Source organism: Vanacampus margaritifer, chromosome 17, assembly GCF_051991255.1.
Source record: "Vanacampus margaritifer isolate UIUO_Vmar chromosome 17, RoL_Vmar_1.0, whole genome shotgun sequence".
In the NCBI taxonomy this organism is placed as follows: domain Eukaryota; kingdom Metazoa; phylum Chordata; class Actinopteri; order Syngnathiformes; family Syngnathidae; genus Vanacampus; species Vanacampus margaritifer.
The window spans coordinates 12,191,547-12,216,701 of NC_135448.1; the positions used below are offsets into that span (position 1 = coordinate 12,191,547).

Below are 25,155 nucleotides of genomic sequence, written 5' to 3' on the forward strand. Positions count from 1 at the left end.
ATATAATTAGCATATTAGCGCGTCTGCTAATTTGATGTAACGACATCTTAGAACATCGTATCCAAGGAGTCACTTTGAAATGACTCGCTAATTAACAAGAATTGGATCGGGTTGATTTAACGGCATCGTTTTCGCTACTTCGATGCAAGTAATTATCCAGAGTTCTTTAAGGGACATAATCGTGCAAGCGTTAGTTGCAAATGTCACAACCTGAAGTCGCGGACTTGAGTTCTTTGAGAATGTAACGACACTCTAAAAGCATTATTTTTGCTAATGTTTGCAATAAGAATTGATTCTTGAGTGTTAAGAATTGATTGGTTTTGATTACAATTGTTATTTAAGTTTGAATGTGAGATTTAGTACAAATTCATACTACTGTACAATTAGTCAGAAGGGAAAGGGAAAGGAATTGTGACCAAATGATTCACGTAAAATTTGCTAACACAAATTGCTTCAATAGAGCGCTCGTCGGGTTTGGTGCAACTTGAAAATTTTCCAACTTTTATTTTTTTCTCAAACTAAACAGTGGCGCCATTACTATTACTTTAAGTGAATGAAGAGCTTTTTACTACTTAATTTAAATACAACTGTCCGAAAGTAATCCAAAGCAAGATTTTATGTTGTCTTTCTAATTCCAACACAGACTTTGCGCTTTAACTTTTTCCTGTAAAAAAAAAAAAAAAACTCGGAGCATCTTGACCTCTTGCTGAAAATTGAATAGGTAACAATATATCTGTATCAGAAACAGCAATGTGGGCTGTTGACAAATCTGAGGGGGTGAAAATGTGCAACCCTCCTTCGGGCCTTTGCATTTTGGAGATCTTTTATGTACGGAGTGTCTACATGGGCCTAGACGGGTCCGACTGAGTCTGAGAAGCAACGGCGGGATGAGGGAAGAAAGAAAAGGGGAAGAGTGACAGCAGACAAGAATGAGGAGGAGGAGGAGGGGGGCGGCAGTGGAAAAAGAGGAGGCTAAGCGACAGAAAGAAGTGAAAAAAAAATGACTTGAGCGATCGGTGAAATAAAGCAAGCGGGAGAAAAGTATCAAGGAAAATGAGGGTGGCCGGGGCAGCGTCGGGGGGGGGGCCAAAGCATTTGGACGTCGGAGCAGAGAAAGAAAAAGAGAGGGGAGGATGTCACCCATGGCTGCCACTCATCACTCACAGCCTAATGACGCTGTTTTTTTCTCCTCCCCCCTCCTCGCCAGTCTCCCCTCCTCCCTCTTCCCGCCGTGGGAGAGAGGACGCTCTTGAGAGGAGTTTAGTAGGAGGGCGCTCAGCCCGACCAAACGGGGGTCACTCAGAGTTCACAACCTCCAGGTGGGGCTCTCCTCCACCACTGCTGTTGTTGTGAAAACTGCCCAGACATGGACGGGGGGATGGTTTACATGATACGTCCTAGCAGAAAAATTTGTTATTGTTTGAAGTTTCACATACAGACGCTGTCAAAACAATCCATGCTGTAGAAACCACTGGAAATGTGTAATGTGCACGACAATCCAGCAGTTGGCCACTTTTGGATCTGAGCAAACAGCGTCCTCGTCGGTTTTGAATTTGACAGTGAAGTTTTACTTTAAAGCTGCAGTGTGCAACTTCTCTACTCACTATGAAGTCATTAGCTCCCAAAAACGTATAAATATGTTCTATTTTAAATATTACCATGGTCCCAAAAACGTATTTGTATGGTTTATTTTTGTTTTTTTATGCTAGAGCATACAGATGGCTTTGATGCAGCCTCTGAACTGAAGAGAATGTTTAAAGCAACGGTAGTCATTACAAAAACGGCCAGCAGGTGGCAGCAGAGTATAAGAGATCAACCAGGGTCATGTTGCAACAAGCTCTTTTCCCCAGTGTTTTCAACAAGTTTGTAAATAATGATGAAACTTAGCTACCGGTATATTCTAATGCTAATTCCTGCAAAACTGAAACAGAAAGAAATATACTTTTTTTCCTGATAAAAGAAGACTACATGTTTTCTCATAATCCTAACACTAATTAAATTTAACAGCCGCACCCCTAAATATCATAGAAATGGAAGAAGTTGCATATTTTGGAGGGGAAAATCTGTACAAGAACAAAAAAAGTATTTTGTTGGATTAAAAAGTTGTTCCTATTATGAGAAACAAGTCGCGGTATTATGATACTGAGGTCAAGAACAAGAGAAGAAAGTCATATTTCAATGATTGTATTTAAAAAAATGCAACTAAATTCTTCAAATATGTCTTTTATTCTGGAAAATGTGTCTTTACGGCCTACAAAATAGGACTACGTTCTCGGAAAAATGTATGTTTTCTAAAGAAAAATGTGACTTTATTCCTGTAATAATATGCCTTTTGTTTAAAGATTTTAGTCATGCATCAGATTTATGTGACGATACATCATCAACATGTCAGAACTTTTAATTAGCCCAAAGCTAAAGTTAAGAAGAGTCATTGGTTTTCACATTGTTTGTTTTACTTGCATACCGGTCCTCATTTAGCACATTTTCAAAACATCTGACATATTTATTACAAAATAGTTTGAGCTGTGGCTCGCGTACACCTTTGGGGTCCAGGTCCCCCAATTTAAGAACCACTGGTTGAAACAAGACCCAAAACATCAACTTGCTTTCGACTTGACGTGGTACTAGCACGCTGTTGTTTGTTTGATGCGTGTTTTCGTGCGGCGAAAACACTTCCTTCTGGGATTGGCCCGCTTCCCATCCCGAGCTTGTGTGCGTATGCGTGTGCGCGAGCTCCACTTGTCCTCGCTGTTTCTGGGAAGCGTCAGCCGTTTAGAACTCCAACGGCCTGATTTTTTTTTCTCTCTCACTCTCTCCTCCACCACCACCACCACCACCACCTCCTCCTCGCTCTCCTCCTCGCACCAAATTTGGGGAACAGCTGGGGCGGCCATGACGATGATTTGTCTCCCTCTGCCCGTCCGCTTGACAGCTTTCAGAGCACGCACATGCTCGTACGCCGTCGCTAATAAGCACACACACGGCGATACACACTGTAAGACACGTAGCCTTATACAGAGGCCATGTTTTTTCTGGCCGCTGCCAAAACACAGCCATTTCCTTTAAGCCGGGGCCGCCATACATCAGCGTGGGGCCTCCCAGCCCGGATGGCAGGGGCCTGACAGAATGACACGTGTCATTTATCAAACGAGGGGGCGTCGGGCGGGGGTCCCAGACGGGCTGTGTGACAAAGCCCCGCATCCACAGCGGTTTTTCATAGGATACATGTCCACAGTCGGTGAGCTGAAGTCTCTTTATGGCTCAAGAAGTCATTTAAAAAAATATATATATATATGCTGAATTGCTGGGATTTGTTCCAGATCCAGACCCAACCGCAAAAGTTGAAAAACAATAATAGGGAGAGACCACATACAAAAATATCCTACATTTAAACTTATTTAAAGAGTCTTCGAGTCTCTTTTTTCATCAGGAAAAAAAAGTTATATTTCTATCTGTTTACGTTTTGGAGCAATTAGCATTAGAATATAGCTAAGTGTCATCATTATTCACAAATACGCTTAGAACTGTGGGTAAATCAGCTTGTTTTCAACATGGCCCTGGTTGATCTTTTCTACTCTGCTGCCACCTGCTGGCCGTTTTTGTAATAATTACCATTGTGCAGTTGAAAGGCTGTATCAAAGCCTTCTGTATGTTCTTGCGCAGGGGTGTCAAACATACGGCCCGAGGGGCGGATCAGGCCCGCAAAGTGGTTTAATCTGGCCCGCTAAAAGATTTTGGAAAGTAAAAAAAAAATTGTAATGTCGGACCAATTAATCAGAAGGCCACAATCAAAACATATAAATTCATAATTTCACAAGCAGTCCACAGATGAGCAATGCAACTTGTACACAGAATTGTCCTGGAAGTCATTATTTCACAAAGTCACGGTTTGTTTAAAAAAATAAAATAAAATGTAAATCATAGACCAACATAAACGTGTTAAATATGACACAAATTCAATTACTGGTAGCACAAATACATATGACAAGGATTAACGTCCTTATAACTTCATTAACTGCGTCCCATAATTCATACCGGAAACAATATATATGCAAAAGAAGTCGATTTAACACATCCGGAACTCAAACAGGCAAAGTGTTGTAAACCGTAATCACGGGGGAAAAATGCTTTTGTAATACACGTTAATCCAAAAATAAAATGAATCTGCTAGCTGTCCACTTTAGGCCGCAATCCTCACATTCCACACGATAACATCTCTGACTTTGAATATGTGTGGCTTTAAAAGGTGGGGCCTGCCCTGGTGAGTGACGTGGGAGTCAGCAAACGAGTTGGCTGTTGTGAGGCTAGGTTAGCGACGAACTGGCCGCATTGAAAAATCCATGTCCGTCAACCAGAAAGAAGCCAAAAACACAAATGAAGTGCTCATTTAATGTTCTATTTTTGCCTTTTGAGTCCAGACGTATCTGTCACTGTGCCCAGAATGCAACTGGTCCACTCCCGTCTTTCAATCCCGAGTACAAAGTAGCCTTCTAACTATCGCAAATCCCCAATACTACGCTGTGTTGTCTCTGCATGCACGCCGCCGCCACAGTGCCGCCATACGCCTCTCTTCCTCCTTCATCACGTCCTCTTCTGTGATCTCACTCCCGCCCTCCCCCGACCATCCCCCACCCCTCCCCATCGTCTCCTCTTTCAAGCGCCCGTTCATTTGTCTTCATAAGCCTAATTTATTCGCTGGGCCCGCAGATGCGCGCTGACACACATCAGTCCCCCCCACCCCACCCCCACCCCCTCCCACGCCGCCTGACGCACGCTCCCTGGGTGCACACCTGACCTCCCAACACACACATAACACATGTGTTATGTACTGTACTACCTCATAGCACGCATTTGCTTCACCCACTCAGACCCACGGAGCTTCTTCTCTTTTAGCATTCCTGCAGATATACACTATTGCCGTGTGTGCGCGTTTGTGTGTGTGTGTATACGTGGGAGATAGAGGGCACAAGGGGGGGGACGGGTATTTTTTTCCTGGCGTTTTCCACACCCGCACAGCCGTTGGTTGTCTGTCCGCAGTCGGATATTGTGCTCCGTTGAAGGATGGCTTCCTCTCTTCCTGCCTCGTTCTGGCTGGGAGGCTGCCTTGAGCCAGCACACACACACACACACACACACACACACGCATGCATAGTCGCATACAGACCAATTAGCTGGACACGACTACTGATACAAGCTCACCAGAATATTCTACCCTTAATTCTTCCAAACTTAAATATTAGCAGTGAGACAAAATATGGATATTCGTATCAGGTCATTTTTGCAACCAATCGTCACTATTATTGACAAAATATTGTCATATTGTTTATTCATTGTATTGCAAATTTGAGATAAAAGCTAAATTTGTATCAGATTACTCGATTAATCAATGGAATTACGGTTCGAATAATCAATTCTAAAAATGTGCAATAGCTGCAGCTCTAGTTCAAACTCTTTAGACAAGAGATAAGAATAAAACAATATTTACAGGTATATATATATATATATATATATATACATATATAGACATATATATATATATATATATATATATATTTATTTATTTCCCTCTACTGACTAAGGCGCAGCACAACTGGAACGGATTAATGCCACTTCTACACTCCAAATTGGGTCAAAAGTAACCCAATTATGGATCAAAAATGGACCGAACCACTTTCTGGGTTGTTTTATATACAAAATGACCCAATTTTTTTGACCGAAGTAAAGTATCTGACCAATATTTAGGAGTTGTTTTACACTAAAAGACCAATTTCTGGACTTATTGAAGTTGGGTCAAATTGACCCAAGTAGAGGATGGGTCCATTTTTGACCCATAGTTGGGTTATTCTTTTACCCAATTGTTTTTAGAGTGTATTAATTTAAGTGGTGAAAGGTCATTTGAGATATGAGTGTCGTAAGTTACGAACGTGGTCATGAATCAATTTTAACGAGTGAGTCAAGGCCCCGTTGTTTTTCAATTATTGCGCAATCAGTGTTGTGACTTGCGATATGATGGCTATCATCGGCAAAGTCAACATAATGCACATTTCCATTACGCACATCAATAACATGACATATTGTATATTTTTTGCTTCCAGTTCATTAATTATCGTGCAATCATATTGTGATTTTATTGGTGGTCTGGCAAGTAATTGTGCTGACTGTGACGTGCTATGATTGGTTTTGTTGAGAAAATATTGGAATTTGGTACATAGATTTGTGATGTATGGTGACAAGTTGTAATGTATTGCGCAAATGCTCTTCTGATATCAGTATTATTTTGAATGATCACATTGGGAATAACTGCGACTCCCTCCCCTATTAAATATGCTGTTGTATTTTATTTTATGTTATACACTTGTGTGTGATCCCTCCCACTTTAATCTTCTACACTAATGTTGAAACGACAACAGTGAAAACTTTTTCTAACGGAACGTCGGCCTTCAGCGGCACTTTGTCACTGGGTTAAAAAAAAAAAAAAAAACGAGAATACTTGGCCAAGCATAAAGGATAATGGCTTTCACGGTGCACAATTGGCGGAATTTCCCCGGTGACACATGCGGTTGAAAGCGCTCAAATATTTGGGGACGTCTCGGTCGTCTCGAGCAGACTTCCACCCGGAGGCTTTTTGTGGTTCTAATTAATTTCCCTGAAGTCACTTTTATGGCTTTTCATGTTCCTTCTTTTCCTTTTATTTTCTCTCTTTTACTGTCCATGAAAAGAAAAACTCATGTGTCATACTTGCATTTTTAGTAGTTACTCAATGTCCTTATTTCAAGGTAGATAAAAATAAATAGGGGGGTGTCCTAGTTTATGAAATAAATTAGCTTCCTGACATTTGAAATTTGTCACATTCACACCAATTCAACTCGACAACACAAACTTTTGAGAGTTTTTTTTTATTTGAGTTTATGTGTTTGAAAATCATGGTCATGAGGCAGAGTGATATAAGTTTATGAGCCATTTCTGTGAACTAGCAACCTCGCTAACTGACGCTCACTTGCTAGCTCTATGGCCAATTTTGTTTAGTGTCTATAGAAAGGAGAAAGGATCCCGGTGGAAGAGAGTGAATCACAATGAACATTGCCAAAGACGTGACGCCCCAAAATCAGTGATTAATCAACATGTTGGAAACGTTTGATGAGGTGGCCTTGCCTCACCTGTGCACTTTTTCATGAGAAAAGAGTGTGAAAGAGCAGGAGGGCCGGCTGAGCCACTCAGAACGGGGAAGTCAACCTTAAACATTTCTTGACAAAAATATGTTATATGTATCCTCACTAGTCTAAACATGACATTCTGATAAATATGACATTTGTGGAATACGAGTTATGAAGCAAAATCCAGCCGTTTTTATCCATCTCGGGTGGCGGCCATTTTGTCACTTGCTGTCCACTGAGGATATCACAGTTGAAGCTGAGCTGTGATTGGTTGTTACCTTAGACCTGAGCAGCTGTTACGTGTTTTTCACTCGACCCAACTGCTACGTTCAGACCGACAGTCGGGGAGGCGTTTTCCGGCAGCACGATTGCACTTTTGAACTTTTGGCACCATAGCATCAGCGACAGCCAATCGGTGTCACCAAATACGTCACAGACAAAACACAGGAAGCGGTTGTGTGCAGAACTTGTAGCATAGCAATGGAGGATAGCTTGATCGTCGCGGTTTGCTGTACGTGTACCGGAACCGGGCCAAAAAGGAGATTGCTTGGAGGAAGAAGCGTAGAGGTCAGCTTATCTGGTGAGTTTGTTTGTTAAATTGTCGAAGTGTGACGCAAGCTAGCAATGCTACAATAAAGTTAGCATCACCTACCGAAGCGGAAATCCCTCGTCTTCCTCCGTTGCGGTGCGGAGCGAAACAAATTCCATTGAGAACCCCGTGAACAAACACACGCGAGACCAGCGTAGCGCCGCGATATTTTCGGTTCGGTCTGAACGTAACGTAAGGGGCAAAATGGCTGTCTTCTGAAAAACTGCTGGATTTTGCTGCTTAACTTGTATTCCACTAACACAATATTAACCATAATACCATATTTAGACTGCTGGGGCTCCATAGAACATATTATTGTCAAGAAATGTATTTTGGGTAGACTTTCCCTTTAAGTTTTAGAACATTTGAATTGTAGCTTTATTAACAATAATGTTGGCGTCCATGTTTTTTCAAAAGCAAAGTTTCTGTTTTTCCCGAGAGGAATTATAAAGATTTATTTTTTTGTTTTTTTTAAGTTGATGCAGGTTAATGCTGAGGGGAAAAAACTTTATTGGGAAAAAAAAAACTTTGAATCTATCAAGAGAAAAAAAGTCCAAGAAAGAAAAAACTAACTTGTGTTTTTTTATTTTATTTTAAGATCTAGTTTTTGAAATGAATGACGCTAGCATACTCACAAACAGCTTTTTTGTCACGGTTGTTTAGCTAAACAGCATTGTAGCTAAAAACAGTTTTTTGAATTCCACTAATTGAATGTTACGTGATTTTTAAGTACAAAGTCCAATTTTTCCTGACATTTAGGTGATTCTTATCCCGTATCATTGCCCAAAAACCTCAACCACCACATCTTAGTCTATTCAGCACAGACATTTATTTAAGTAGGAATTTTTTGGACGCGCTTGTGTGCATGTGCATGTTTGTTGCTGCTTTGCTCATCAGTGTTGTATAAAGCGAGCGTCCTTGGCCAAGGCTGATTGATGGCTTATTGTGGAAGCAGACGAGACAACTGGTTAGCTTTTGGCCCTAGGCCATCTCATCTTCATTTCCGTTGCACTCGATACTTTCTTTGTCTTAATACTCAAACTTATTACTATTATTAGTTCTTGTTGTTTTTTTGTCTTTATATATTCCGTGTACGACCACCGTTTCATTCTTCCTTCCTCGGACCTTCACTTTGTTTCCCGCTTGGGTCCCTTGAGTGGAAAAGTTCCATTTTAACACCTCTATTCATTAGTCCAGGGACACGCTCACATTTTTTCACAGTTTCTATTGTCTTCAAGAGTCGCACGGCCGTTTTCCCCACCGCGGTTCAAAAAAAAAAAAAAGAAGTTAAAACTCGGCTGTCAATGCTTTTCCGCTCTCTATTGTCCACGCCGGCGTCGGTGATTTATGGTAATTATCCATCTTTTGGGGGTCATCCGTCAAGCGGCTTGTTGCTAGGCGATGGGAGCAGATGTTGTTTAGTCGCCGGCAAGACGGGAAGATGGTCCGGGGCAACGCAGGTGAACTCAAACTGTGTATGTGTGTGTCTGGGTGGGTGGGGGGTTTGGGATATGAAACGTCAACGTCAAGACGCCGCGCATTCTTAACCTTCAACCTGAATACTCCATCGTAAGCTGTGATAAACAGCATCCATTTCCAGTGAATTGCAGCAAATATTGACTTCACAAATGTATTAATTTCTGTTAGTTTGCATTATTGTAAAACTAATAGGCTAGTAGGTGAAACATAGAAATGTGTAGCTGAAGTAAGGAGGCATATTACATTAAGAATGGCAGCTCAAATGTATCCATTTTAATGGTAGATGTTTTTAAAAGGTGACTTTTTAAGTTTGAAACGTGGGTTAATTTTGTTAGTTAGTTTTGTCGCATTCAATTCTAACCTGCATGAGTATTATGATCTTTCTTTGCTGATTGGCTGGGAGTCAATCAGATGCTTTTACTGCCCTACACTTTGTGAGGCGTCCATCTTAAAGCGGTCCCTTGTCCAATCGAGTGCTACTTTTCTGCTTCAGAACACGAATGAGCGAGCTACTTTACTGTATGCGTTTGTATAGAACACATCGAATACACGAGTGTTGTCTGACCTACATGGAGTCAGCTGAGCGAACGTCTCACAGTGGCATCGTTTTTAATTAGCATTAGTAACGCTTTATGTACACTTTGCCTCAAAAAAAAAATAAACAGATGGTTTGGCATGCCTGTGCAGCACAAGAGCGCGGTTGTTGTTCTAACCCTCCAGTGTGTGTGTGGGTGTGGGTGTGTGTGTGTGTGTGTGTGGGTGTGTGTACACATGGAGGTGGAGGGGTTGTGCATGTGACGAGCTAATGGCTGTTGTTTAATCTCATAACAAAACGCTTGTTTGACAGTATAGGTAAGCCAGCATTTTGTTAATAAAACATTAGTCGATAAAAAGAATAAAATTAAACTACAGTTTTTCATTGACTTTGTGATCAATCTCATATCTGAACTTGTGTATCAAAATGAAATTTCCTCATGTAAATGAATTGAAATGCCATTATTCTGATCCAGTCCCTTGAAGAAGAAAAACAAAACACCACAAATGTTTGGTACAGGTTTCAAAGAAAAAAAAAAATTCTGGTAAATTGGCGCACCAGAGGCTAGATGCCATTCAGATAATTGGAAGCATGGTGACGACGTCTTGCACCCGCGACCTTAACGGCAGTCAACAGCCAGCCTAAATGGCCGCTTTGTAAGGGGCTTCTGGTAAGAAAGAATCTTGTGAGCCCATAAAATGAATAAACCTGCAGTATGTAATGATGTCAAACTAGTATTTTTTATGCCAATGCTTGTTTATGTGATTTGATTGGATCACACAATCAACAATCCATTAATTGATTCACTCTCGAACTGAACATTCTGCGCGGAATCAGTTGTTGTAGAGTCACATCTTGAAGCAATTGAAACAAAGGAGGCGCACTACATGCACTACTTGACTATAAAAAGCAGAGTTGTTCATTCTCTCTAGGGATGGGCAAGTGCAATACCTGGCCTCGTTTCAAGGTACGAGTAAAAGTGACGGCAGCCAATACCAGTATTGTTGGCAATGCAGACAATGTTACCATCAGGATCTTGAAATTAGGTGAATGGAAAATTGTCCTTAATTTCCATGCAGTTTTAGAGGAAATTATATATCAGCCTTTCTTTAAAGTATCTCTCATTTATTTATTTATTTATTAAAATTGTATGCATCAGAAGTGCTAGCGGTATCGGTGACAGTTTATCAATCAACGTAAAAAAAAAAATGTTACATGAATTCCTCAAGGCGGGTAGTGGTTTTAATTAGGGGTGTCAAAATGAGTGTGTTAATTTTAAGTTCCTTTAACACCACAAATTTTCTTAATACACAATTAATGACCGCCCCTTACTTGGAAAGCCTCTACAGGGGGAATTACAGTCGCAACGCAGCTGACACGTCCACGTCAAAATTTAGCAGTAATAAATGTAATAATAATGCATATATTTGTGGAAACGTGGGTCAAGTTGTATTTTGCAATTTTAAAAATGTGCAGAATTTCACATGTTACTGCATCTTCAAGATTAGATAACTCTTAATATGAAAAGAAAAAAGCACAGAGTTGTCATCAATGTCTTACAAATGCAATTCTGCCATCTATTGGCAGAAAAATAACCAACATAAATCAATATCACACTTGGGTTTTTTTTACAGTACAGTACGTCTTTTTAATTTGAACTCAATTTTATGAATTATTATGAAATGACTAAAAGATGCATATCCACTTTTAATTTAACACGAGCATGAAACTTAGATGAATTTTTTTTTTTTTTACATTTTATTGTATATTCAGAACAGATATACAATTTGCGATTAATCATGAGTTAACAGTTGAAGTCATGCAATTATTTACGATTAAAAAATTGTCATCGCCTGACACCCCTAGTTTTAATATTATCAACAAGAAACACGGTGTAGAGAAACGTCGTGAATCCGGGATTAGTTTTTTCGACGTTTTCATTTGTATTTATCATTGATGTTAATCTCAACCCTAATGACCAAATTCAACGATCTAATCAGAGGCGCAGTTTAGGCCTTGGCAGAAGTCTGCGCCCTTGCCTTGGATGTCATGACATTGTGGTTGCAGGTGTACCTAAAAGAGCGTCCCACGGAGAAGCGAGTCGCGGTGACATCCTCGGCGTGGGCATAATTGCCTATCCTGCGCGTATAGGACGCGGGAAGTAATAATGTCATTTTATTTACAGCCTCTACCTCCCCGCAGGTCAGTGACACACACTGATCAGGCCTGTCCAAAGCCATCAGAGGTGAGTGGCAGCGAATGGAGGGCCCGGTGACAAAGCGAAACGGGATCGAGGGGGAAATAAGGGCCGCCCGTTGCGGAGGGGCCTCGCTAAACGGCGCGAAGGGGTGGGGGCGTTGAGCTGGAACGCGGCGGGTAAATCAGCGGGGGTGAAAGCTGGCGGAATTGGACATTAGCGCTGCAAATGAGAGGCGGGATTGCCCTCTTGGTCCAGACGACATGAATAAATGAAGATGCGTTACAGGGGAAGGTGCGTTTGTATGTGCGCGCAAGGGAAGTTGATTGTTTGGGTCGGCGTGACGACGAGATGTCTGACGTATGACAAGTGCTACTTTATTGGGGAGTAAAGCACTTTGGACGGGCAGAAGTAACTCAGTAATTTTCGCAATATTGGGCAGATGCGTTTGTGTCCAAGGATATTTCTGGATGTCGCATCAAATCCTCTGACAGGCGCTGGAATTTGCTTGAAAATGTCCAACTTGTCCAATTTCTGGAGCAGGATCTTGAGACTTTTCCATTTCTGCTGTTTTGATTGAAATGCCTGCCAAATTTGAGGGATGGGTGAAACTGGTGTTTGGGGTATCAGAGTACAAGCCCTGGAATTTTCCCAAAATGGCTGCTTCAACACCAAAATGCGATGCCATGCTCTGCAAAGATTCAAGATTAGACCGAGATGGCAACAACAACAAAAACTTGGTAATTAAGTCTTGCCTGTCTGTCTAGTATGCCTACGATTTCATAGCAGGAGTTTAGGAGGACTTTGCCCAAAATGGCTGCTTCAAACCAAAATGGAAAACTTCCTGTTCAACTTCTTGCATTTGTCTTTGAGACTTTTATCGTCTGTCCTGCTATGGTCCCCTCATGCCATTTATGATTATTGAATGACGTCCATTTTATGCCAAGTACTTGAGACAAAATGGAGTCCGCTAACACCGTCAATGCCCAAATGCCTCTGGACCAAAACCTGTATGTGTGTGTGTGTGTGTGTACTCTTTGTTAATCTAGCATGTCAGTGTATGTGTGTAGGACATAATATTTTGGAGGACCTCACACATCTCCCTGCCTTGGGGGAGGTATGTTGTTCTTTGTGCTGAGGGGGTGTTGTGGCGTCCCACTGCGGTGTCACCTGTCTGCAGCAGGAAATCCTGGACTGTACGCAGCAATAGCGACGGGCTGCACTCCAAACACACACAGAACACACAGATGGCATCGCTTTTCACACACGCGCGCGCACACACATTTAATGCAGAGCAGTCATTAAATAGCCGGACTGCTCTGTTTGCATACTTTTATCGTATTATTGTTTTGGTGTGGTTAGCCCAATGTTTCTTTTCGCCTATCCCAATACATGACCGTCAAGGGGATCCGTATCTCGATATTTTGCACTTCTTAAGTTACAGTTTGATGAAAAAAGTCCTATGCATACCCAAATGATATTTTTATGATGCAGGATGGCAAAAACGTTTTGTTCTTCTAATGTTAGCAGCGCTTTCACTTTGCCGGCAGTGTCACGGCTGGTGGAAATGTGCGCGCACTCGGTAGTAAGGAGCGGCTTTCCGAGATTCGATTCTGATGCCTGTGTATAAAGAGGTCTGCACTGATGTATTCCCATTTAAATTTTTTGTTGTTGTTTTTCACACACCCTGAGTGTAAAGATTGTCGCACAAAAATGAAATACAAAATTGAGTCACGCCAGCAGTTATTATCCTATGTTGCTATGTATCCGGCAAAATGTCAACACTTGTTGACGACTTTGGAGGCCGGATAAAAAAAATCCCTTTCGATATTCTCCATAGAGAAAACAATTATAATAATAATAATCCTAATATTTTAGCCGAAAATGCGGTCACTGTATAAAGATTCACTCGCTAATATCATACTGTGTTGTGATATGGAATCAAAATTAAGAAAGCAGTGATAGTTTATACCTCTAGTGGGCGTGGCTAGCTTTTATTTAGCTGGCCAATGGGGCAGTGACAACGGAGCCCGACAATTTATGCCTAGCAACAAAGGCGAATCGGGCGGACAATCAGTGGGCTGAATTTGACCGCCTCCTCTTCCGCATCATCCGACGGCCGGCTGATCGCTTTCGACCTGCAGAACCGTCAAAACGGGCAAAACGATGAAAGCATTTATTTTTGCGGCGTACGGATGCCTCGCTAAACACAAACTCTGCCGTTGCCCTCATGCCCGCCAACAACTTAACTTAGTAATGAAATAAAAGCCACGTTTCAGCTAACAGTCAATGTTCCTCTTAAACATCAGATCCGAAATCACTAATGTACTTGTGAGCGTGTTGTTTAACTTCATTCCCGCATTTTGCTTGAGTGGGCTTTGTACATTTTTGACTGACAACCACAACAGACACCTCCATTTTAATCCCCCCCTCGGCCCTCCTCCCTCGCCGTCTTTTGTTCCGGCCGAAAGCAGCCGCGTCAGCATCTTTCCCCATCTCTGATTGCCTTATTAGCCGGAGGTGGCACTCGCAGCTTTATTTTTATTTTTTTGGTGGTACACAGATGGTAGGGATGAGGTTGTTTGGGGTTTTTGTCGTCCCGTGCCCCTCCCACCCACTTTCACGCACGCACACACACTCCTTAAGTGTGGTTGCCTTTTCTTTCTTTTTTTCACTTTGTTTGTTGCGCTGTCAGCTTAGCTTTGTCTTAAACTTGAACCGGCCACCTCGGCCGCGAACGGCTTCCACGGCGTTTCCATTTCTACGCTTTAGATGAGAGCATTTTCAATGGGCCCGATTTTGTGAATGGCCCAAGTAGAATGTAATTATAATGGTTTATTTTTAAGACAAAAACGGATGTTTCGCAGAAAGCGAAGAGGCGGGGGTGGTTGCAACTGTTGAACCTCCAGCTTTTCCCAGGCAGCTGTGACTGGCACCTCACACACATCAGGTATTATGTCCACTCCTATTATGGGATGGAGTGCAACACGCTGTTTGAAGCTGACAGCACATCTGCCTCCTCGCAGGAGACTCATTCTGGCACCTCAGACAAGCATCTTACCCGAGATGGATTTGGGGGAGGGAATGCGAAGGGATAGGGGGTTGCCTCTTTTTTCTTTTTTTTTATACTCGACCGTCTTTTTTTTCCCCCCCTCTCCTCCTGGAAATATTTAGTTTCTTTACAATGTGGCCTCACTTTCAGTCAGGCGTCTTTCAAAGCGCGACCGGGCTGTCATGTCCGCTGGCGCTTTTCCCTCGCCCCACGCTGGGAAGACTTCCACCGCCGCTGCCAAGTCCACTCCTCCCTGCCAGCCACGGCTCGGCCAGGCGCACGGAACTGGCACGCTCGCCCGTCCTCGCGCTATCTCCATTACTTCGGAGGCCAAATTGTGTACGCACGTCCAGTCAAATTGAGGGATGGTGTCAGTTTTCCCGTGCGAGGCCGTACTTTTGATCCGGTGGTAAAATGGCGGCCGTCGTGCTTAGTTGTAAATCCATCTTTCAATCCATCAGTAGTGTAATCAAGAGGTGCAATATCAATTAATCAATCAAACGTAACTTTGTTTTGTTGTCTTTTTTACGAATGACACGGTGCATGCCATTTGATGTTCGCGGACAGTTTAGGGAAGACCCATTTCTGTTCCCAGTGCTTGGATGAGTTTGTTGTGGAAGAACATCATAAATTTCAAAAATGTCAAAATCTTCTTGCCTAATGATGGTTCAAGGTTACAAACGTAAGCGGCGTAAGAATACTGTATTTATATTACATGTAATTTAATTTTATAATGACCTTTAAGCATTTGATACACATATTTACTGGAATTCTTTAACCCTCTAATTTTCTTCCCATTTCACTGTCTAATTTGACTGGCCTCGCGTCCAAATACTTTTGTCCATATTGTATCTCTCAGGTCTGTAATCAGCAATCTCCAAAAGGGCCCCAAATTCCCTCATATAAATTCCCAAAAGTTTTTGACAACGTCTCATGAAAGTAAAAAAAACTCCTTAGTTCCTTCCTGCAATGTGTCCCAATACTTTTGTCTCTTTGTCAGTCACATGTGTGAAATTCAAAGCCCGGGAGCCATTCAGGCCGCTGTCCGGAATAATGCGACCCTCTAAAGTCAATGAACACGCCTACTTTGTTTCCTACTGAATGGATTTGTTGTTTTCATTTTGGCAGAAATAATGTTCACTTGAGCCCAGATTTTTAACCAAATCGCTTAACATATATTACGTTTAAAAAACGTTAAATAATTTAATGAAATGATCTTGCGCTAACAAAACTCCGTTTGCTGTTTTCCAGCTTACGGTCCCGAGGATGAGTTTGGCTCGGACAAGGCCGACGAAGAGGAACCCCTTCAGGACGACGGCCTGTCTTTGGACGGCCAGGACGCCGACTACTTGTTCAACGACGACGAGGATGCCGGGGATCGCTTCAGCTGCCAGAACTCCCCGCTCAGCAACGGCACCAACCCGGACGCCGGCTACGCCTCTCCGCTCAGCGCGGCCAGCGACCACCTGGCGGACGTGAAGACGCCGCCCTCGGTGGACGACGCTCGGCAAAAGCCGGAGGAGAAACCGGAAGAGAGCGCCGAGCCACTCAACGGCCTCTCTCTGCAGGACAGTTTGGCCAAAATGAAAGCCGTCTATGCAAACTTGATCTCCGACGCCTCGTGGTCGAGCATCGCTTTGGACATGCTGAAAGGTAAACGAGACGACGGCGCGTCCAGCAAGTCCAACAAAAGCGAACACAACGAGAGCAACGGGATCCAAAACCACCACAGCCAAGCGAGCGTCCCGTCAAAGAGCAGATTGAGCAGCACCTGCGCTAGCGCTAACACAACCACCAGCAGCACCGCCGCGTCGCGAACCGCCTCAAACGGCGCCGGTGTCAATTCGGGGTTAGCCTACGACTGGCACCGGGCGGCTTTGGCCAAAACCTTTCAGCACACGCCCTACCAGCTTCTCCCCGAACCGAGCCTCTTCAGCACCGTGCAGCTGTACCGGCAAAACAACAAGCTGTACGGACCCGTGTTCACAGGCGCCAGCAAGTTCAGGTGCAAGGACTGCAGCGCGGCCTACGACACCTTGGTCGGCCTGACCATCCACATGAACGAGACGGGCCACTACCGCGACGACAACAAAGACACGGAGGACGATCGGGGCAAGAAGTGGTCCAAGCCCCGCAAACGTTCCCTGCTGGAAATGGAGGGCAAGGAGGACGCCCAGAAGGTTCTTAAATGCATGTACTGCGGCCACTCGTTTGAGTCCTTGCAGGACCTCAGCGTCCACATGATCAAAACCAAACACTATCAGAAAGTGCCTCTGAAAGAACCCATGCCGGCTCTCGCCTCCAAGCTGGTCCCGCCGACCAAAAGAAGAGCCTTCCAAGACCTGATGTCGCCGAGCTCCCCCGACTCGGCGTCCTCCGGCGTCCCGCTCGGAGAGGCGCCCAAAGACCAGAGGCTGACCAATCCCTACGTCACGCCCAACAACCGCTACGGTTACCAGAACGGCGCCAGTTACACCTGGCAGTTTGAGGCGCGCAAGGCGCAAATCCTCAAGTGCATGGAGTGCGGCAGTTCCCACGACACTTTGCAGCAACTGACGGCGCACATGATGGTCACGGGGCACTTTCTCAAAGTCACCAACTCGGCCTCTAAAAAGGGGAAGCAGCTCGTTTTTGATCCCGCCGGCGAGGAAAAATTCCAGTCTATTCCCTTGCCCCCGACGACCACCAAGCTCCCGTCCCCCAACGGGAAGTCGCAGCCCGACTCCCCTTTGCGGTCGGCAAGCCCCGAGGAAGAGTCTAGGGAGGGAGAGGATGAAGAGGCGGAGGAAGAGACTGAAACGCCGGCGGAACTCGACAAAAAAATTAAAGAAGAGAAAGAAGATCCGTCCGAGAAGTCCGATAAGCCAAACAAGGCAAAGTCCTACCAATATCTCCGAGAGGAAGACTTGGAGGAGGCGCCTAAAGGGGGACTGGACATCTTGAAATCTTTGGCAAACACCGTTTCGAGCGCAATCAGCAAGGCCCAGACGGGCACCCCGACGTGGGGCGGGTACCCCAGCATCCACGCTGCCTACCAGCTCCACAGCTCCCTCAAGTCCACTCTGCCTTCTTGCGCGCAGGTTCAGCCTTTATTCAGCAGCAACTGTCTAAAGGCGGCGCCCTCTGACCCGGTGCCCGGCAGCCCGTCGTCACCGCCGAGCCACAAGAACAACGTGCAGGCCATGGAGAAACTTGTGGAGAAGGTGACTGGGAGGAGCTTGGTGAAGAGTGAAAAAGAGGAGAAGGTCAGGTCTGCCAAGTCACCGTCGCCAAATTGTAAAGACAAACGGGTTTCACCCAACCCGGAAAAGGCCGCCGTCGACAAAACCGAGCCCCGGAGCAAAGAGAGCAGAAAGGCTACGCAGATCAAGGAGGAGGCCGCGTCGCCAAAAAAGGTCGCCAACGACGGCCGCAACAACCTGAGCATCATCACCGACCACTCCCCGGAGCAGCCCCTCGTCAACCCCCTCAGTGCCCTGCAGTCCATCATGAACGCCCACTTGGGCAAAGCCGCCAAGGTGACGGCGCCCTTCGACGACCCCTTCGCCGCGCTCTACAAGCTCAACGGCAAGTCGGCCCCGCTGAAGCCGGCCGAGCCGGCGGTCGAGTACCGAAACGACGACCAGCCCATGGATTTGACCAAATCCAGGAGCGCCAACGGACCCTCGGCGAACTGTACCGTACCAAACCGACCGCCGGGCTCCAAAAGCGCGTCTCAGTCGTCATCCCCGCCCCTCCGGGAGAACGCTTTAATGGACATATCGGACATGGTAAAGAATCTGACGGGCCGCTTGACGCCCAAGTCCACCACGCCGTCCTCCGTCTCGGACAAGTCCGACGTCGACGGGGGGACCTTCGAGGACAGTCTGGAGGAGCTGTCCCCCGTCCAGAGAAGGAAAGGCCGGCAGTCCAACTGGAATCCGCAGCACCTCCTGATCCTCCAGGCGCAGTTCGCCTCCAGCTTGCGGGAGACGGCCGAGGGCAAGTTGGTGGTAAGCGACCTGGGCCCCCAGGAGCGGGTGCACATCTGCAAATTCACCGGTCTGTCCATGACCACCATCTCGCATTGGCTGGCCAATGTGAAGTACCAGCTAAAGCGGACAGGCAGCACCAAGTTCCTCAAGAACATGGACTCGGGCCAGCCGCTCTTTCTTTGCGGCGACTGCGCCTCACAGTTCAGAACTCCTTCCTCCTACATTCGCCACTTGGAGTCCCACCTGGGCTTCGCCCTGCAGGACCTCTCCAAGCTCTCCATAGACTTATTCGAGCAGCAGGTCGTCGGCAGTACGGACGAAAAGATCCTGGGCCCGCCGGAGTTCACGGAACACGACGACGACGGCGGCGGCTCGCCGAGTCAGTGCAAACTGTGCAGTCGGACCTTCGTGACCAAGCACGCCATCAAACTGCACCTGTGCAAGACGCACGGCAAGTCCCCCGAGGACCACCTGATCTTTGTCAAAGAGTTTGACAAGCAGTGACTGGGCCGTGCCGGCGCATCCCGGGACTACCGTTGCACTAAAACCACCCAGCTTCAATCTGTCCAAAACAGAGTGCCACAACTGTACAAAGCGTCGTCACAGCACACACGGTAGCTTTACCGATCCGTGTATCGTTCCTTCTTTCCGTTTTCAATTGGCAATAAAAAAAATTAAAAAATATATAATATAAGGTGACGTTATTCGTTGTTAGGGTGACAATGACTTGAAATATTGAGATTTGAAATTCTTGCGAGGATGAACAACTATGCAGCAAGTGTACACAGCGGTTGTTCAAAGAATACTTCATCTTATAACTTTATCTACTGATTTAGTCAAATAGGAAATCACAAACGTACTTTTAACCTAACACAAAAAGAATTGTTCTCATTTTGATGTTAAGTTGAGCTCAAAAACACAACACTCTTATGCTGCAATTTGTCTTCATTGTTGTTCAGTCCCGTGGCCCGTTTTTTAACTTGGCATTTTTGAGCTCCGCCTAAAATTCAAATGTGGGCAAAATGACTCCATTTGTGTGTTTTAGCAATTAATAATGGAAATCCAGAACGATACACAGATTTTTTACGCCACATAATGTAATTACTCATCCATGCATTATGGCCATACAAGGGAGTGTGACGGAAGGGGGGGGTCGGGGTCTTGCACTGTTCCAAAGCTAAAACGTTGCAGGTTGACCTGCAACCGCGCGGCGTCCGAACGAGCGATGGCCGCTGCGGTTGGCGCGCTGCATCTTTGATGAGCCTTTGGGAATCGTCCATCTGTTGTTTCAAAACTGGACCGGCGCTCCCGTTTCTGTCACCGTCAACTCGCGTATTATTTATGAGATTGTTTGTGCATGTTTTAATGTAAAGTGGTGGGCAAATGAGGAGACCTCCATTTAAAAAAAATATAATAAAAAATTGACAGCCATTTAAATGAAGGCGAAGCAGTTGAAGGATGCTCTAAAATTGGTATTACGGTTATTGAAACATGTGGAAAGGAATGAAGAAATAACACAGCTGTTTTAAAAACAGCAAAAGAAAAAAAGGTATCAGATGAATTGTGTGAACATGTACAGTATTTGCATTAGTTAAGAAAAAGAATGAAGTTACTGTATGAATAATTAGCAAGCAGGTGCGTGTCGGCGTATCTGGCTTGTTACAATTCCACATTATTTGTACTGTGTGAATTTTTATAATGTTATTTTCTAGACAAAGATGGCCGAAAATGTATAAAGTTAGGTTTTGTTTAGTTTCTTTTTCTTCCATTAAATGTGGTTTACACGGACGCACTCGCAACAATAAGAAAGATCAAAGAAGAGAATTGTCAACGTTTTCCTGAAGTTTGATTTGCTACGATGCTATTTTTGTCTTTGGTTGTAAAATAAATGCCATGGTTTCAACTTCTATGTTGTCACTGTGTACTTTTACATTTGGAAGGTTCAATATGTCACTTGGGGGAAAAAAAATGGCGTATGATGAGAAGGGAGGGAGAGAAAAATAATGTGATGATGAAATTCAAAAAAACTAACCTACTCTTTTTTTCTTTTCTTTTTTTTTTGTCTGCTGCTTAACCATCATGTTTTTAATTTTGCATGTTATTAACGCAACCTGATTGACTTTTGTTTTGCATTTCAGAGCTCGGAAATCTGTTCATGTGTGTGTTTATATAGCAAAAATAATCCCTTTATAGTGGGCTGTTGTAGATAAAATGGAGAGAGGACAGAATGAGCTTGTGACGCGCGTGTTTGACGTGGAGCTTGGCTTTGCCGTTCCGCAGCCGAGTCAGGCACCTGATGATAAAAACCCCGAAGCCGCGACATATTTCCACCCAGGGCATTTAAGTCGACACGGTCCCGCCCCAGCGCTGCTCTCAAACGCTCGCCTCGGGCGTCTTCACTCCCCGGGAACAATGAAGCTTGCCGTGTCTCTCTGGTAAATAGACCCCGAACGCCACCCTGGTTGGGAAACTGAGTCCCTCTTTGGAAGGTTTGAGGGCCTTTCGGGCACATGCGAACCTAAAAGCATAGTCAAAGGAGTAAGTCAATCTTACTGGGGGGAAAAAAGTTAGAACCTTGTTCTTAAAATGTCATCTTTTTCTCCGATTTTTCAATCAGACCACAGCAAGAATGACGTAACAACTTTTTCTGTGTGATTCCCTACTAGTCTCAAGTCGTCTGAAGAAGTGTCAGACTCATTTCTCGTTTGGCAACAGAACAATGAAGCACCTTTTCACGCAGAGTGTGAAGTTAAAGGTTTCCAAATCACCCAGGACAGTTTGCCGTCTGCTAACTGTCAGCTGCAACTTGTTTTTGTTCAGATACCAGGCGACATCATGCGTCAGGGCCGCGAGGGAGGAGGAGGAGGAGGCGGCCCTTCGACAAGCGACAACGTGGATCCGTTCCAGAGTAATGACACCTTCCTAAGCGCACGATGGATGGGCCGTCTTTTCCTATGCATCACAGTCTGGAGACAAAAAGAGTTGGGGACAAAAATGAGTGACATATCGACAGTGATATCAAACAGGTTCTCATTTACAGTAGATATTTGTTTATATTAGCGGTGTGAGAAAAAAACGATGCCTTGAATCGAAGCAAATCCATTCCTTCCACTTATCGATATAATCACGATGGGTATCAAATTGTCATTTATTGGCGAGATATAACTTTGGAGGAAATGCCCTATTGACAGTACTGTCCACTCTAGTGGACACAATTATCAACATCCATTTCTTATTTAGATCCATTTCACTCACTAAGTTGCACACAAAATGGGTGTTTTAATGTATTTTTTCCACCCTGTTGTTCTGTTCTATTTACAGGTTTCAAGCATGGAATATTGCTTTGGCGCCATCTGGTGGCATCCTGGTGTCAAGGGAACATTTCGAAGTGAGTTGAAGAGCTTCTTTTAGAAAAACAAGCCATATGCTGCCATCTTGTGGCATCTGTAGGGTGTTACAAGCCCTTTTGGGGGTGCCATTGATTACTTGCACATTTTCACTATTCGTGTCTACGTCCTTTGCGATTAACGGGAATTCTCTGTAGGCCTATTTGTGTTCAATCGGATCGCCTGAAACACCAGAGGCTTAGCTGCATTGTTGTTGTTTACGAATGAGCCGTGTACCGAATACAGTATGTCCCCGAAGGAAACGTCTTAATGTTCTGGTCCCTAAAAAAAAATGGGAATGCATGACAGACTAGCAACAGTAACTAAAGGAGACGGGTCTCAAAACAAATCCAAAAGGGCAACATCCACCTGGAACGTGTTGACTTCTGAAGGTTCAACTTTTTTTTTTTCGCGGGTGTCAATTGTGTGTGTTATTGCTGGCCGCAACGTTGGAAAAATGTGAATTGTCGTGACGCGTCGCATGAAAAGTAGGTTGCGGACGTCTCCGGTTGACCACAACGCAGACGGTGACATCACCCTCCCGGAGACACTCGCTGCGCGCGATACCAAATAAATAGGTTACAACTGTCGCTGCTGCCATTTGCTCATTATTCCCGACTATTCCTGGTTCCGGGGAGGGAGGGGTGGGGGCGGGGGGGGGTGGGGGACGTCGGGCGCGTTTCATCCGGCAGCCTCGGCGGACAGTGTGACGAGCCTCATTCACGTGTGGTCCAAATGCTTTGCATGAGAAAGGGGCCCCCAAACTCTGGCAAAGTGACACTCGGCCGACAAGCCGTCAGCAGGCGGCTGTCATATTAGGCGGCTAAATTCAGGTGACACCCATCCGCCGGCCTCACCCGGGCCGACCTGACACCGCTTCATGTTCCCCGCTGTCTTTTTCTGAGGGGCTTTGTTAGCCAGGGTGGGAGTGAAGAGGGGACCCGGGGCGGGGGGTGGGGGGCTTTCTTTTAATCAGCATGACGAACCCTTCCCTGCGCGCGCACACACACACACACTTTACGTGGGAGTGGGCATATGCTGAGGGCAGCGGGCCGGCCGGCGTGCCATCATTAGTCCAAGGCGACGCGGCGAGCTCCTGACACATGTCGACGGGAGTTTTCATTCGACCTCCACAAGGAGCATCCGCATTATGCATAACGGCGACGGCGCAGCGCGACTGTCACCAGGCGGGAAGACGACACGCTGAAGAAAAGAGAGACGGGGGGGGTGGGGGGGGGGGGGATTTATTGGAGGCGGAACGGGACCGGAGGTCCTCGGTTTGGGACGGTCCCGGCCTACGAGGTTGCGATGTTGCAAACGCCACCCAAAGTTTGGCCCTTTCTGTTTGCCTGTCCCCGCGGCTGCTTTCATGATGTGCCATTAGTGGAAGGTTTACAGGCCCCAGAACTCTTCCCAGGTCTACAGAGACTCTTATAGTTATAGACGTTATAGAAATGTGGATTTTGTTGACATGTAAAAGTCCGCATATTACTGTTTTGAGCAACGTTGTCAGTGACTTAAACTGAATTTGTATTTAAATCGGAATGCACCATAGCATTGTTTGCGCCTGTGTAATTACATAGTAATTACAGACATAGACTTTGAAGTTATGCGAATAACTACATAGTACAGCAAAAGTCCGGAAGTATGTTTGTTTATCCCTCACCATCCCGCCAACGCTCCTTTTGTTTAAAAAACTGTTTCCATCGCTCATGTCTTTGGTTTGTTTTCATAAACCCTAAATTAAGTCCCTATCATTATCTGGCGTTTGACATCTTTTAATTTGCGGCTCTCCACCAGCGACGGCGGCGCTGGCAAATGTGACGGGAGGATGACAAGAGGGCGTCGAGAAGGACACGCGGACGGATCCTTTCTCATCATCGCTGATGGTGAGCTACAGCTTCAGCGTCCCCCATCCTTGTATCGTTCCCATCCAAAGTTGTCCACCGCGATTGAGCCCGTTTCCTCGTCTTTACACCTTAAGCAGACCTCGAGAGAAAGACATGACAGGAACAGGGAAAAACGGGAAATGGAGGATCCTTTCGACAATCGTAGGCTGTCATCACGTCCCCATCAGGCCTGTCAACACGCTCGCACCGCCAGCCGACTGTCATATTCCCAGTTGTGTTATTTACGCACGCGTAACAGCCGCACATACTAACGCGTCAGACGTTCCGGGAACCCTAACAGTGTACAGTCTCCACGGAAACCTCCACCAAGGAGGGAAAATTGTGCTTTCAAACCCTCCGGTTGTCAAAAGTCAAACTCTACAGAGATCCACCTCTTTTTTGAAGAAGTGTCAGAAGTTGAAATACTGTCAAAGTAAAATACGATAGTAAACTTACTGCCACAAAATGTAGCTAAACCGCAAACATAGCTAAGCTAGCTAAAAGCTAAGACCACAAAATGCTTTATCATCATCAACTCGTAAATGCCACAAAATGGCAGCAAAGCACTACCTTTTTATTGGCTTTCCAAATGAAACAGTTTCCTTTATTTCAACGTAACTCCTCGGCACTAACCAGATGACGCCAAAAGCAATACTTTTAGATTAGACATGGCTTTGGCCAGAGAATAAAACCAGCGAAACTCCGTTTGCCAGCCAAGAAAGAAGAATAGGTAACAAAAATAAAACAAAGCTGCACATGTGCGAAAACGATTATGCAGCTGTACTTCCGCGACCGCAATTACTACTTTACTGTTAGCCAGGGTTTTGGCGCCATCTTGTGGCACTACAATATACAAACAGGTGAGTTTTTCAGCAAATAATGTGGAGATTTTTTTTCACA

The 25,155-nt window shown here is 45.0% G+C and overlaps 1 protein-coding gene across 3 annotated transcripts in view; it reads left to right on the top strand.

The window, feature by feature from the left end:
- LOC144036873 (teashirt homolog 1-like) overlaps positions 1 to 20,887 on the top strand; it is a 128,957-nt gene extending 108,070 nt beyond the window's left edge. For all 3 annotated transcript variants that reach the window (XM_077547794.1, XM_077547795.1, XM_077547797.1), the window contains one exon: positions 16,258 to 20,887. In XM_077547794.1, the coding sequence (XP_077403920.1) occupies positions 16,258 to 19,484 (3,227 nt within the window). In that variant the 3' untranslated portion in view covers positions 19,485 to 20,887. The remainder of the gene's footprint in view (positions 1 to 16,257) is intronic.
- Positions 20,888 to 25,155: the final 4,268 nt, after the last annotated feature.